General features: G+C 43.3%; 1 protein-coding gene across 7 annotated transcripts in view; it reads right to left on the minus strand.

Annotated features, from left to right (window-relative positions):
- The window catches only part of ATM (ATM serine/threonine kinase), a 154,878-nt gene that overhangs the window by 57,261 nt on the left and 81,079 nt on the right, over positions 1 to 16,538 (minus strand). For all 7 annotated transcript variants that reach the window (XR_015051151.1, XR_015051153.1, XR_015051152.1 and 4 more), the window contains exons 32-37: positions 14,623 to 14,781; positions 9,564 to 9,696; positions 9,356 to 9,451; positions 7,810 to 8,041; positions 7,516 to 7,669; positions 4,855 to 5,022 (exon numbers count right to left, since the gene is read on the minus strand). Coding sequence is in view for 4 of the 7 variants with exons in the window: in XM_085854442.1 (XP_085710568.1) it covers positions 4,855 to 5,022; positions 7,516 to 7,669; positions 7,810 to 8,041; positions 9,356 to 9,451; positions 9,564 to 9,696; positions 14,623 to 14,781 (942 nt within the window). In the remaining 3 variants the exon portion in view is untranslated. The remainder of the gene's footprint in view (positions 1 to 4,854; positions 5,023 to 7,515; positions 7,670 to 7,809; positions 8,042 to 9,355; positions 9,452 to 9,563; positions 9,697 to 14,622; positions 14,782 to 16,538) is intronic.

Below are 16,538 nucleotides of genomic sequence, written 5' to 3' on the forward strand. Positions count from 1 at the left end.
AAATAGGTGTTCAAAAGTGAGTGAAAAGTGGCCTGGTTGTCAATTAATTAAACCATAACTACCTTAAAACAATGTTTATGAAATGAAAACTTTTAAGTAACAAAATGACCGCCAGTCGGCCATCTTGGATCTTATCTCGAAGAAGAATGATGTGATATGTAAGCCATCATTCATTATCTGTGTGCTAAATTTGAATAAGATCGGTAAATGCATGTCCGAGAAATGGTTGAGGATGTGTTCAATGCTGGGTTTTTTACAACTAAAATGGCCACCAGTCTGCCAGTCAGCCATCTTTCATCAGATCACAAAATATAGTGAGAGGAACGTGTATGCCATCACGTACTGTGTTTATGCCAAGTTTGAACAAAATCGGACCATGCATGTTCAGGAAATGGTTGGGGACGGGTTTAAGTAACAAAACGGCCGCCATTTGGCCATCTTGGATCTGACCTCGAAGAAGAATGATGTGCGTATATATGTAAGCCATCATTCATTATCTGTGTGCCAAGTTTGAACAACATCGGTAAATGCATGTTTGAGAAATGGTTGAGGACGTGTTCAACATCGGGTTTTTCACAACTAAAATGGCTGCCGGCCGGCTATCTTTGAATGCATCTTGAAATAAAATGATGTGCTTATGTGTACCGTCATGAGTTGTCTTTGTGCCAAGTATGAATGAAATAGGTCAATGCATGTCCGAGATATGGTTGCAGACAGACACACGTAGGCACACACACGCACATGAAAATCGAGCCCAAATACATAAGCCCCCGTTTCGGACAAAGTCCAATGGGAGCTAAAAAATCAGGGGTTTGAGTGACTGGTGCTCCTGATCCAGGTGAGCTTCAGGATGGGTGGTCCTACTTTTACATTAGCAGCAATGGAACAAGTAAAAATTAAATAGGGCAATGAGATAGGAGATGGCGATAATTCGGCATCAGTGATCAACCGACCCATGGCAATACTATCACTGACTGTATATAGGGACCTTTTAAGACCTCAGCATTTCCAGTCTCCTGGGGTGGGTGCCGGGTATTGTTTTCACCGTAGGGACCCACGTGTGTGGCAATGTGCTCATCCCGTCCACCAAGTGACATCCATAAAATATATAAAGCACATGTACCAATTTACCCTATTAAAAGTGAAATCTAGGATTTTATGTTATATTCTATACATGGCCTAGGCTCGTGGAAGAGCTTGGGCACAGAACAAAATAGGACACAACACAACAAAGGGAACAGAAGGAGAGAGGGGAAACGCCAATAGCAGAGCGAAGGGAGAAGGAAGATAGAGACGGACAAACAAGGGATGCAGGTAACGATTAAGGGTAGGGGAGAACACAAGGGGTGGACAATATGGATACATTAGCAAACTTTTGGAAGGGATGGGGGGTGGTTTAATGTGTGAGGAGAGGGAAGAGGCTGCCGCTGGTCTGTCTGAAGGATGACGGATATCACAGCAGAGAGTGGAGACATCAGCAAAGATGTAAGGAGGATTTTCCAGTCAGTGAGATCTTCTTCATTACTGGTCAAAATTCATCCGACGTCTTCTGGGGTTGGACTAGGGAAGTTTTTAGGCCGAGTCTTTCATGAAGCAGTTGACCAGACCTAATACTCAACTACAGTGGCCTGCAAAAGTATTCACCCTCCTCCAAAGTTCACATTTTGATGCCACGTGAGCTTATTTCATGATGCTTTCCAATCATACTTAATATTGTGACGTCCACGGGACTTGAACAGTCCCGCCAACGTAGAATGAGCCGAAACGATGGAGGCGGTTTATTTTCTTATAACCCAAAGATGGCGGTTTTAATCGCTCTACCGCAAACGGGACGAGGAAGGTGGCACGAGTCGCTTTTCACTGAGTTAATAATGTTTATTTCTCTAACCAGAAATAATAAGACTCGGCAAGAGGAGGGATCCGGGGCGATTCGACGGGATGGTGGTGTGGGTTCGGACACACACACACACACACACACACACACACACACACACACACACACACACACACACACACACACACACACACACACACACACACACACACACACACAAAACATAGCTGGTCCTGGTGGTCAGGCTGGCCCGTGGTGTAGACGTAACAGTCCCTGGATTGGCGCCGGACGAGCTGGCGTCGCGCTCGTCTGGTGTCGACCTCCTGGTCTAGGCCCAAGACCGCTCACAGCCGCCAAGATGTGAGCAGGAGAGGGAGGCAGGTCCGCCCGCCGTTCGACCCCGGACTCCGAGCCAGCAGAACCCCAGAGCCAACCGAGGTGAGGAACGAGGCACAGCAAGGCCACGAGACACAATGAATTCAGGAACGAACCAGCGCAACAATCGAGCACGCTCCGACCCATCAGCCTCCACCAAAACGGTTTCTCTTTCTCGATCTTCTTCTTCCACCCCTTTTCCCCGAACAGACCCTTTTTATCCTCGAGTCCTCGTCACTTCCAATCGAGCCGTTTTATTGGCCCTCCGCCGTCGCCTTCCGCCAATCGTGATCACGGGGTGGAGCCATCCGCAGCACTCTCCTGTGACGTCACAGCAAGCCTCCAGGGAATACTAAAAGGGGTTTACGCAGACACACTTACCCTAACCCGTCTCCCAATCTAATTACGCGACAATTATCATTTCCCCCTTGAAGAAATGGACATTTACTAGACAACTTATCACCACTGAATTGCTACTTATTACATCGAGATCCTGGTACAACTCGAACAGCATGGCATACCTAATTAAACATCCGAATTACCCTTTGAATGCATACCCCCCCCCCCTCAGACGTAACAATATATAGTCTTCACAAACTACTTCAAAGGAATAAAGCTAAAAAAAATGCAGATAAAATGTGAATAAGTTGAATTAACAGAGGAAAAAAAACAATCAGATGATTCTCAGTTGTCAAACCGTTCAAACCCCTTTTCTAATTAACCCTAAATTACTTCAGGTGCAAATTATTTGTTGGAAAGGTCACAGAATAAGTGTAATAGGTTTCAACTGTATATAATCAGTGTTTAACTTAAATATTAAGCTCCCCCACTTATCTAAGGAGTTTCATGGGGCAACTCACTTGGTCAACCAACAAGGCAAACATGATGATGAAGGTGCTTTCCAAATAAGTCAGACATGAAGTGGTGGAGAAGCACCGTTCAGGAGAGGGTTTGAAGATGAATTCAAAGTTACTCATTATCCCTTTGAATACAGTGAAATTCATCATAAAGAAGTGGAAGATGTATCATACCGCCCAGACTATACTCAGATCAGGTCGCCCATCCAAACTCAGCAGCTGTGCAAGCAGGACACTGGTACAGGATGTTACTGTAAATCTAACAATGACATTGAAAGATCTGCCAGGCTCTATGTCAGAGATGGCGGTCAGTGTTCAATCAATCAACACTATCCCATTCCCTTCACAAAGCTGGCCTCTATGGATGGACAGGTGGCAAGAAAAAAGGCATTACTGAAAAAGATGCATCTTAATGATACTGCAGGTATGTGGAGAAAGGTTTTGTGGTCAGACAAGACAAAAATTGAACATTTTGGTCTAAATTCAAAACGTTACATCTGGCACAAGTCTAACACTGCACAGCACCCAGTCAACATCATCCCTACTGTCAAGCATGATGGTGGCAGCATCGTATTTTGGGGCTGCTTTAAATCAGCAGGGACTGGCAAGCTGGTCAGGATAGAAGGGATAACGGATGGTGCAAAGTACAGGAGAATCATTGATGAAAACCTGCTTGAGTCAGCCATGAATCTGAAACTGGGAAGGATATTCACATTTCAGCAGGACAATGATCCAAAGCACAAAGCTAAAGCCACAATGGAATGGCTGAATAAGCAAAATATGAATGCCCTTGAGTGGCCCAGTAAAAGTCCTGACTTTGAACTCAATTGAACATTTATGGCGAGACTAGAAGATTGCAGTCCATTGACGATCCCCAACAAACTTGGGCAGAACAAGAGCAATTTTCACATGAAGAATGGGCAAAAATTTCACCATCTCACTGTGCAAAGCTGGTAGAGATGTACCCAAAAGACTCACAGCAATCATTGCTACAAAAGGTGCTTCCACCAAGTACTGACCTAAGGGGTTGAATACTTTTGCAACCAGTGGATTTTGATTTGTACATGTTTGATGTAGGTATTCCTGACATGCAGCCTCCTTCAACTATAAGTGTGTTTAGTTTGATCTCTTCAGTTGTGTATTAAAAAGTTAATTTGGAAAAAATTGTTTTGACATAATTCGTAATTCATCTAACTGTGGCATTATTGGTGGGAGAATTATTTTGCAGGCCACTGTAAGTCGTGAGGGCAGGAATTTCGAATTTGTTCATACTGCCAGCGATAGCTTGCCTACTCTTCATGAAGGACACCATGGGATCTTTAACGTCCACCAACTAATGCCGGCAGACAGGACGCCCAGTTTAACGTCCATCCGAGGGACGGCACACACATTGATGTATGGCCCTGCCTATGAAACACCATCATGACAGTTTACAGCTGTGCCAACACTCAAATCCAGTCTGGACAGCTCGGAGGTGAGTATGCATACCTTTCGACCACCCTGTCAGCCCAAGAATGAAATTGTTGATAAAACTATATTTTCAATGTGCTAACTACAAAATGGTGAGGAGGGAAACAACATTTTAATAAAGTTAAGCATTTTGTAAGTTGTAAATATTTTCTTTTTCGACAGGAACAAATTATATCAAAGTTAATGATATACAGTAATATCAACATTCAATTTGAATATCTAATCCTGTACCTGAAATATGGCCAAAGATGAGAATGAATCATATACACCAAGCAACATCAAAAAAACCAAGTTATGATTCATTGCATTGCTCTTCACCTCACAAATTGGAGCCAACAGTTTAAGGATTTGATCTTGAACCCATCCCATTGAAATCAGGTGCACCGCCTCCCTCTGCAGCCAACTAAGTCGTTCATGACATGCTGCCTCACGTGGTTTTCCGTCATGGTCGATATTTTTGCTGTCAATCTCTTTTGAAGATTTAAGCTGATGACGAGAAAAAACAAACAGAAACAAAGCAAGAAAAATGAAAAACAAATTGAGAACTGTAATAATTATTATAAACAAAATGCAATTTAATAACAATCATCAACTCCATGATAGCTTAGATGTCACACAAAGGCAAACACGATGCAAGATGACGATGCATGATGTCACACAAACAATGCACAATGGTCCATTGTAATCATTCTTATCATATTCTTCTTCTGCCAATGGCTGTTATTACTAATGAGTATATTAACCAGATTGAAAACTAAGATGATGGATTTTTTTCAAACCTCTCCATAAGCTCATCCATATCACATCTTCGATGCCACTTTGGACCAGGCCAGTAATGACTGAACATGCATTTGACATTCACGCCATACCTGGTCTCCAACTACAAATCCATCACACATGCATTTTTTGTGTGAAGTCACACACTAAGTAATTGAAGCTGTACAGACTACTCCGACCAGAGTGAAGCCAATATCTGCAGTTGCATGGTTTGCCAAGAGAGAAACGAACTCTGTTCTGGCACACACACTCTGGAATGTCCACCATGTTTTCTGCTTCCTCTATAAAAAATCGAGAGCAATGACATCACCATGATGAGGTTGAATGGTGGAAGGTTTGTTACTCAACGCCCCACCCATAACCGATTGGATTGGTTGTGAAAGCAACTTCATGCGGCCCTGCTCTGTCCCAAGGACATGGTGTAAATGAGCCTTATATGTCCAGCTCTTCCTATAACTTTAGCAGATTTTTTTTCTTCTCTCTTTCTCTATCTCACCCTTCCCAAACATCATGTCTCCAACCCCCCCCCCCCACCTCACCTCTTTTTTTCCCACATTACATCTATTTTTTCATTGACATACTGCACCACACCCTTCTCACCAATGTGCATATTTTATAAGGCATTGGCTCATAAAAATTCATCAGAATGATAAAGAATCAGTGCCAGAGACAAGAGTGGGTTCTCAAAGCTTGACCAAGCTTGGCACATTTGATACCAGTTCCAAAGTATTACGAAAAAGTAATTTTCAGAGGCGGCCTGTAAAGGGAAATACATCAAATGAAATTATTTATCAAAATTCAATCATTCATCTTACATTTCAATTAACAATCTCAAGCTGGTTTAACCCCCTGTACCCCATATTCCATTATTAAAAGAAGCGGTGTGTGTGTGTGTGTGTGTGTGTGTGCGCGCGCGCGCGCATGCGTGCGTGATCTGTCATGTTTTATTTCAAAGGGTTCCTGTTGTCGTATGATAATAAATAAAAAAATGGTCCCGTTGGAAAGCTAATAATTGATTTCCTTGGTTGGAAAGCTGATACTCAATGTACTTGGAACAAAAATGTGTTTCCGTTTTATCAAAAAGTGCCTGGTTTCGAAGCCTTTCTTTCGAAGAAGAATAAGACGAAGACGAAGACGAATGGGGAGCTTTCATGTTACGGTTCCAACAGTTATGACAACAGGAGCCCTTTATAATAAAACGTGATGGACATGGAAGGAACACACAAAATTATATATCGTGGTTCTTATTGAAGGAAAATAAAATATATGATAGTACATGAAAGGAGCACACATACAACAACTACCACAGTGACAGCAGAAAAAGCGAGAATAGCACTTGGAAGAGCACATCCCTTTGCCAAGTTAAACAGTTTACGTTTTGTATCCCACTGATAGGCCGGCTCTGTACCCGTACCTTAACCAAAATCTTATCAACATGTTCTTGTCACCTACCCAACTCATCAACCAAGTTTTGTCGTAACCCCTCCATAACTTTTTGAGATATCATGCTATATATCGTTTTTGGCCAAATTTCTCAATGGTAAAGAATCACTTAAGAAATTGAAAAAATTATTGGATCCTCATCCAGATATTTACCAAAATCTAACCAATTCGTCCTTGATACATACCCAATCTGTCCACCAAGTTTTGTCTGAATCCGTCCATAACATATTGAGATAGCGTGCTATATATGTTTTTAGGACTATCTCTCACTCAATCGTGAAGAAGCACTTTAAAAATTCTCGGATCCAGATCTTCACCAAAATATAATCAACTTGTCCTTGTCACACACCCAACCTGTCCGCCAAATTTTGGACGAATTGGTCAACAACTTTTTTAGATATCCTGCGTACAGCCAAACAAACACAGGGATGAAAACATAATTTCCGTCCACCTTCGGTGGCGGAGGGAATCACTACATTTTATAGAAGATCCTTTTTTTCATGTGTTTCACCTCATTTTGCATCCTCGGAGACTCACAGAAAGACATGCAATATGCTTGAGAGATGCTGTCTTTTGATTACACACATCAGCGAAGCAACGGGTCGACAAGACTTGTCCTCTCTGAAAGGTAATGCTTGAAATCAAAGGCACTTGGTACGAATTCACAATTACAATACACTCCACAAGTTTGAAGCACCCTCAAAAAATACTACTTCGGCTCCTCGTCTTTCAAAATAGAACTGTTATCCCGAAACGCACCTGTTTCCTACTGACACGGAAAGGAATCAGGAACTTCAGAAGTGGGTCATTACAGGGCAGCGTTTTATTGAGCCGACTACTCCAGGTAGCTTCACCGGCGGTGGTTGCCAGCACAGCTCGTAGGCAATTAGCCGCTGCACTACGAACCAACATACTGAATGATTGAGGGACAGAAAGGGGAGAAGTTATTCAGATTAGAGGAATAACCTGAGTAATTTAAAATGCATGATTGTTGAATTCATAAAGAAATGGAAGGAAGGGAAAGGAAAGTAGAAAGTGAATTTGGTTGGAAACCTTGGGTTCGTAAGTCCAACATTAAGCAGCTCCAACACATGCTGGTTCTGGTGATGGATTAATTGTTCATCTGACCATGAACCTGACCCTGATATATAGCTCAGGCATGATCTGAGTGTTGGACATGACCCTGCATCAGTGACCCCAGCTTGCTCCTGCCTCATTTTCAAAGACAGCGTGGTGGTGGCCAGATTAAGTGGGCCAAGCTCACCGAGACAGCGTCCAACAGCCTCTGAAAAATATAACATCAAGTACAATGCGATTTAAACTGTATGCCAAGTGCAAGCTTTCAGAGGATGAAACGGAATATTTGAAGGCTAATGTTGGTCTTTGTCAGCAAACAAGATAAACAATGAATTGTATCAACTCTTAGTTGATATGACTGTGTACCACTGTGGGAATCGACATGCAGCTGATGTTTCGTATGGAGCCTATGGCTGCTGGTTGCATCATTTCTGGAAGTGCAGCTGTGCCGCTGATGTAGTGACCCTGCTACCAGGAAGCTGGTACTCATTTTCCCAACCTCAGAAAGATGATAGGTTGAGTCAACCCACCTGGTGTTATTTCAACAGGGTGACAGGGGCTCAAACTGATGACCCTAAGATCTTAAGCCAGCCACGTTAACCGTTAATCTAACACCAGGCTTTGTGCAGCTGATGATTTAAGCATTAACCCTTTATCAGAGCAAAAGATAATTTCCTAAGGTGCTTTTATGTTCACCTTTTTGCACTGATGAAGGGGTAATGCTCAAAACGTCAGCTGCACCTCATTTCCCACGGTGATAAACATTCTCGTAATCAACCACGAGTTGATAAAATCCATTGTTCATTGGATTAAAACTGCTGAAACATATCTATTTGTATCTGGATTCACATGACATTGTAGAAGAAGTATTGCATTGCACTTGAATCACATGATTACAACTTTCATTCAAAGAAAATAACAGTAACAATTGGGAGTGATGCATTGTGCAGAGCATCATCAAAACTTGAATCAAGACCAATGACAGCAATGCAGAAAGGCACTACCCACATAGTCACCAAGCTACTTGGGAAGGGAATCATATATTGTTGAGATGGGGGAGGGGTGGGGGGAAAGGAGGAGGAGTGAAAAATCCAATCATTTCAGCAATCATCATAAATAGATAGCCAATTATTTTTGTCTGCACTGATATAAACATAAAAATACCAGTCGATTGATCAAATGAAAGCTTCTTGGTTAAATCACATCGCTGATCATGGTTTAGGTCAAGTAAAAGTATGAAATATGAAGGGTAAGAAACAGATGAGTAAAGTAATGACAAGACGAATGTCTATTTGGGCTGATGTATTGATGAGCAAGATCCTTCTATAAGTTGTCCTCCAGATCAGTACCTCGCTATGAATTTTATCTCACCCATGAGTAGAAGATTTTAGCACACAGAAACAATCATCCAGCTTTTGAAATGTCGTGAGCAGCTTGTTTTGTCAAGATGGAGTGAAGAGGCCTTTAAAACATGGACGGACAATTTGTATCATTTACAAGAAACAGAAGCAGAAAGACTCACCAATCATGCTTGAGGAAGCTGAACAGTGCAAAGCAGCCTTGCCAAGTGACAGTAGGGCGGTAAACAGCCGCAGCAAAACACCTTCCTCTGGATGTTCTACAGACAGGTATGGTTAGCAAAGGAATCTATTACTCCAGATCACCCACAGAATGCATCGCATCCAAAACTAAATCCATCGCCATTTTGAGGAAATACAACAAGAACTGACCGAGATCTTTGTGTAGTAATTCTGCTACATCGTGCTGTCCTTGCGCCAACTGCCCAACCAGGGTGAGCACACCTTCAAGACGGGACTCTGGCCACGAACTCCAGGTGTGTGGCTGAAGGAAATCCTCGATGTGCTGGAACATACAAGCCACGATTAGATGAGGAATCCCTGCATCAGCAGCACAACACCGACAGGCCAAACTCCTCATTGGCTACCCAATCCAAGAGGAGAGTTCGGCTCACTTGGAATTTTTACGTAAAAATGTATGAAACCCCATTAATTTCAATGGAAAACTCAAGACCTCTGACAGATTTTTTTTTTAAACACAAAATCATCATCAAAGTTAAATTGTCTCATCCTCAATTTTTTGTGCAAAACTTTACGGTAACTTTAACTCCTTTAATGACGGGAACGGGAAGGGGGGGGGCAGGGTATTAAAAAGATGAATTGTAAATGATGCATAACATTGATAATTGTGAAAAGTGGATAATTCCACAAAAAAACTTGAACGACACTCGGCAGAGCACACATCCCTGCCAGGCTGAACGGTTTAGGTTTTGTATACCACTTATACAGGGTGCCCCACAGAAAACCAGGAAATTTGAGATTTTGAGATTTATTTTACCATATCTGTGCCCAACTGTGTCTGCGGACGTCCTCCTGCAGTTGGGTTACTCTTTTATTAGGAGGTTGGTGGTAGGATTTGCACTCCGGCCACCATAAAACCCTTCATTCCGCAAAACACAAAAACGCAAAAAAAAATTTGAAAACCCACTCCGTGGGAGCACCTCCTGTGCAGCTTCCCTTCACAGGGCGGCTCACCGGATGACGGGATTTGGGCAAAGCCTTCGGGACCCCCAATCTTTGATGATAGGAGGGAAACCACGGGGTAACACCCCTGGGTCAGATTGCGGGAGAGTGTGTCGGAGTGGTGCTGAGGTGTCGTCCACCAGACGGCGGTCTCCTTGGGTTAACCTGAGGCAGTCCCTTCGGGTGGGTGCCTGGAATGTCCTATCCCAAAGAGAGGATGATCACCTGTCTCTGTTATCATCTGAGCTCAAGCGTTTGGACATCGGGATTGCAGCTCTCTTTGAGGTTCGGAGACCGGATTGCGGCGAAATAATGGTGGGTGGTTACACCTACTATTGGTCTGGTCACTCTGATGGTTACCATACCCAAGGAGTTGCTGGAGCTGTGTCCAATAAGCTGACCCCAATGATAATTGAGGTAACACCGGTCAACGAGCGTATTATGAGATCAAGGATTCGTCACTCCTTAGGTGTCATTTCCCTGATCTCTGTTTATGCTCCGACTGAGGCGAGTGATCTCACCGTGAAGGATGAATTCTACGCCACGCTCGAGTCTGTGGTTGATCAGTGCCCCAGAGGAGATACACTTCTGGTCTTGGGGGATTTCAATGCATCAACTGGAACTGATAGGGATGGTTATGAGATGTGTGTTGGTCCCCATGGGTCAGGAACTATGAACCAGAATAGCACCAAGTTCCTTGACTTTTCAAGAAGTCATGGACTTAGGATGGCTGGTTCATGGTTTCAGCGCCCACAAGCTCATCGCTGGACTTGGTATTCCAATGCTGGCGGTGTGGCAAAGGAGATTGACCATTTACTCATTGACAGTCGCTGGAGGATGATCCAGAAATGCAGGGTCTACGGGAGTGCTCAGTTCCTCAATACTGACCACAGGCTTGTTGTAGCAACTCTAAAGCTGCACCTTAAATCCTGGAGAATGGTACCATCCCAGCCGAGGCTGGATGTTGGCAAGCTCAGGGATGAGAGAGTAGCTGAGGAGTTTGCGAACAGGCTGAGTGGACACTTGGGGGGTCTGGGTGCTTTGGGGGGTCCTGAAGAGTTGTGGAGTGCCTTCAAGACCAACGTCCTTGATGTTGCCGGTGGATGTCTTGGAACTCACCACAGGGCAAAGAAGAATTTTGTCTCTCAAGGGACACTGGATACCATTGACCAGAGTCGCAGGGCCAGGCTGAATGGCAGAACTGAGCTGTTCAAGGAGCTGAGGCGTAAAACTGTATGTGCACTGAGGGTGGACAAGGAGGCCTATGTGCGAGGAATCTGTGAGGGGGTAGAGCATCACCTGAGGACAGGTGATTCTCGTCCCGCTTACAGGGGAATTCGCGGATTGCGTTCATCCAAGCCCATCCCTCGGAGCACTGCAGTTAGAGCAGAGAGTGGTAGGCTCTTGACAGAGGAGTCTGAAGTGAAGGCCCACTGGGCCGGTTACTTTGAGCGGTTGTACCGGGCTGATCCCCCAGCTGTCGAGTTGGACGTCAAGGGTGTTACAATCCCTGTTGCTGACCCTCGAATCAACTGTGGTCCACCTTCGCTTGTGGAAACACGGGCTGCGGTGAACCGCTTGAAATGGGGCAAAGCTCCAGGGATCTGTGGCATCCATGCTGAACTTCTCAAGGCTGGTGGAAATGCTGCACTCGTGTCGTTGCATGCAGTTTTGTGCTCTGCCTGGAACACAGGAATCATCCCAACTGATTGGAAGAGGGGCCTTGTTGTTCCTCTCTGGAAAGGGAAGGGTGATGGCCAAGACTGCAACAACTACCGAGGGGTGATGCTGCTCTCAGTGCCGGGCAAGGTCTTTGCTCGGATAATTCTTGATAGGGTTCGCCATCATCTGCTTGAGCACCAGCGTCCAGAGCAGTCAGGCTTCACACCAAAGAGGTCAACGATTGACCGTATCCTTGTTCTTCGTGTCCTCACCGAACGCAGACGAGAGTTTTGACAGGGGCTGCTTGCAGCCTATGTTGATCTCTGTAAAGCATTCGATTCAGTGAATCGGGATGTCCTCTGGAGGATTCTTGGTCTTCGTGGGGTGCCACCAAAACTGATCGATCTGATGTCTGAACTCTACTCTGGTACTGAGAGTGCTGTGAAGTGTGGTGGTACCATCTCTGACTTATTTGCAGTTGTTACTGGAGTTCGTCAGGGGTGTGTACTGGCCCCCACACTTTTCAGCACTTGTATGGACTGGATTTTAGGGAGGATGTCAGAGAGATCAAGCTGCGGTGCATAGTTTGGGAATGTCAAGATCTCGGACCTTGATTTTGCAGATGATGCAGTCATCTTTGCGGAGACTTTAGATATCCTTTTGGGGGCCCTCGAGGTGCTGAATGAGGAGACGGAGCCGCTCGGATTACGGGTTTCCTGGGTCAAAACTAAGATCCAGGCTTTCGGTGACATCTTGGATGCTGCTGTCCTGTCTGTGTCTGTTTGTGGTGAGGATGTTGAGGTCGTGGAGAGATTCACTTGCCTTGGCAGTGATATTCATGTCTCTGTTGGCTGTGAGTCAGAGGTCAATAGACGTCTGGGTCGGGCCTGGGGAGTCATGGATTCACTGGATCATGGGGTGTGGCGCTGCCGGTACCTGTGCGGGATGATGAAAGTCTGAGTCTTCAGGTCCTTGGTACTTCCAGTCTTGCTCTATGGATGCGAGACTTGGACTCTGACCAAGGATCTGAGACGGAGACTTAATTCCTTTGGGTACTGGGTCTCTTTGGAGAATCCTTGGCTATCGCTGGTCGGATTTTGTGTCCAACGAGCGGTTGCTGAGAGAGACTCGGATGAGATTTGTTGCCTGCATAGTCCGTGAGCGTCAGTTGCGGCTGTATGGACATGTGGCTCGTTTTCCTGACACTGATCCTGCTCACCAGATTCTCTCAGCGGGGGAGTCTCGTGAGTGGAGGAGGCCAGTGGGCCGACCACGTGCTTCGTGGTTGCAGCAGGTTGACCATCATCTCAAGGAGATGGGATGGGCCTGGCATCTGCCTGGGGGATGGCCAGACGGAGGCCCCTGGAGTACCGGCGGAAAGTGGAAGCAGCGACGCGCTGTTCTGGCACATGCTCCCATACCTGACCTGACCTTTACCATATCAATAAACTCACATATAAATTTTCTCACCATTTTTTTATTTTATTTCAGAATGCAGCAGTTATAAAATTTGTATCTTTGTTTTACACTACATCTAAGTTTGCCTTTGTTTTGTTTAAAATGAACTGTACCAAATTTCCTGGTTTTCTGTGGGGCACCCTATAGATTGGATCTGCATCCGGACCTTAACCAAAATCCGGACCTTAACCAAAATCGAATTTGCTTGTTCTTGTCACCAACCCAACTCATCCACCAATTTTCGTCTGAATCCGTCCGCAAATTTTTGAGATATTGTGTTATATATTATTTTTGGCACTATCTCTCAATGGTGAAGAATCACTTTAAAAATTCTCATATCCAGATCTGGATTTTCACCAAAATCTAATCAATTCTTCCCTTACACACACACACACACACACACACACACACACACACACACACACACACACACACACACACACACACACACACACACACACACACACACACACACACACAACCACCAAGTTTCATCTGAATCTGTCCATAACTTTTTGAGATATCCTGCTCACAGTCAAAGACGGGTGAAAGCATAACCTCTGTCCACCTGATGGTGAAGGTAAAAATGAAGGATGCGACCATTTTATTTTTTAAATGCGTAAGAGCGCAAGAGTTTCAAAATGACATTAATTAAATTTCTCGGATTTGTAAACAATATTGACAAGTGAACCAGAAACCTCGTTCCCACACAACAGATATGCATATGCAAATGCATGAATGAATGAATGAACCAACAACATTAAACAAGAAAAAGCTTAAGTGATATAAATGCACCAAGTAAACAATCTAAAAGCTTGTAGTTGATCATCACTGTCATTATAATCTTCATTCGTCCAATCAGTCCTATAAAATTACAATGTAGAGATATTGGTCAGCTCTTGCTGTTAGAAAAAAATGATTTTCGAAACGACTGTTAAATCCACTAAAACTGCAATTTTATAGGCGTGGTGAGTTGTGAAGAAATTCGCCTTCAGAGGACACACTCAGCCAGCTGTACTCTTTGCATGTACTCTTAGGAATAATAAAAATGCCACAAGATACATTGCTAAAGAGTCACGGCGAAACAAAACATCTGAAGGATATGAATGAAACAGCAAATCAAAGTGACCTTTATGAGTGAGCGGTCGTTGTGGGCAAGTTTCATCCTTTTTTGCATCTCATGGAGGTTGGAAAGAGGGGGCTGTGCGGGGATAGCGTCGAGTCGAGTCACCGCATCACACATGTCTGGATCCTCCTGATTCAGCAGCAGTTCCAGTATGGATAGTGCCTTCCTCACACATGGACAACGACACAGAAACAAGTTACACAGGTGCAACAAAATGTGAAGTAGGCAAGACGTCTTGAAATTTGTTTGTGAACACCACCAAAAAGTATATATATATGTATGTGTATATGTATATGTATATGTATATATATATATATATATATATATATATATATGTATATGTATATGCATTAGGGTGCTTCATAATAGGGGGTAAAAAAAATAAAAGTATGAATATTCATGCTCCCTGGGTGTGCCTTTGTTCCATTTGACAGTAGAAACACAGACACCAAATATGAAGCAGATTGGAGGATGTTTAGTGGTTCCTCAAGTTGGTACAATATTGTTGAAATTTGCCAAACTGTTACTGACAACTTGCCGTCGAATATGCACAACGCAGTACACTTCACAATTAATATGGTTGTTTGATATTTTCAAAAACCACAGCAGTCATATAGGATGAAAGAATAGTTTTTCCAAGGAGACCGAGATGAGCTTTTTGACATTGCAGTGCAAAATGCCCTCTCCATAATGGACATAATTGTGCCAACTTGAGGAACCCCTAAATATCATGGAATTTTGTTCATTTTTGACCTATAAGTTCTTATAGGGTATTGGAACAAAGGCAAAATCAGGGAGCAGCAAAAATCAAACTTTCATTTTTTTGGAACACCCTAATATGCATATATATATATATATATATATATATATATATATATATATATATATATATATATATATATATATATATATATATATATATATATATACAGTCATCCCCCGTTTATCGCGATGGTTACGTTCCAAGCCCCCCCGCGAGAAGTGAAAATCCGCGATGAATGGACGCCTCCCCAAAAAATGCCTATTTTTTTTATAAACACGGTGTATCAACACGATTAGGTTTGATTTATATTGAGTGATTATTAAACGCTGGGTGGTGTATTAACACGATTGGGTTTTATTTATATCGAGTGATTATTAAACGCTGGGTGGTGTGTAAACACGATTGGGTTTCATTTATATCGAGTGATTATTAAACGCTGGGTGGTGTATAAACACGATTGGGTTTCATTTATATCGAGTGATTATTAAACGCTGGGTGGTGTATAAACACGATTGGGTTTCATTTATATCGAGTGATTATTAAACGCTGGGTGGTGTATAAACACGATTGGGTTTCATTTATATCGAGTGATTATTAAACGCTGGGTGGTGTATAAACACGATTCGGTATGATTTATATCGAGTGATTATTAAACGCTGGGTGGTGTATAAACACGATTGGGTTTCATTTATATCGAGTGATTATTAAACGCTGGGTGGTGTATAAACACGATTGGGTTTCATTTATATCGAGTGATTATTAAACGCTGGGTGGTGTATAAACACGATTGGGTTTCATTTATATCGAGTGATTATTAAACGCTGGGTGGTGTATAAACACGATTGGGTTTCATTTATATCGAGTGATTATTAAACGCTGGGTGGTGTATAAACACGATTCGGTATGATTTATATCGAGTGATTATTAAATGCTGGGCGGTGTATAAACACGATTGGGTTTGATTTATATTGAGTGAATATAAACCTTCCTCTGGCGCTTTGGTTCCTTGCCAGAAGCCTTAGAAGGCCAAGGCGTTTGGGCGGCATCGTGGGGCTTGGAGAAAAAAACGGAGAAAATATTCGAAGTTCACAAGCGAAACTTTGTCTCGTGCGTTGTGTGACTGGTCGAGCGCCATGCGTTATAATTTATTACTTAA

Source organism: Eptatretus burgeri, chromosome 14 (genome assembly GCF_056783735.1).
Source record: "Eptatretus burgeri isolate ZD-2024b chromosome 14, Ebu_testis_v1, whole genome shotgun sequence".
Lineage (NCBI taxonomy): Eukaryota > Metazoa > Chordata > Myxini > Myxiniformes > Myxinidae > Eptatretus > Eptatretus burgeri.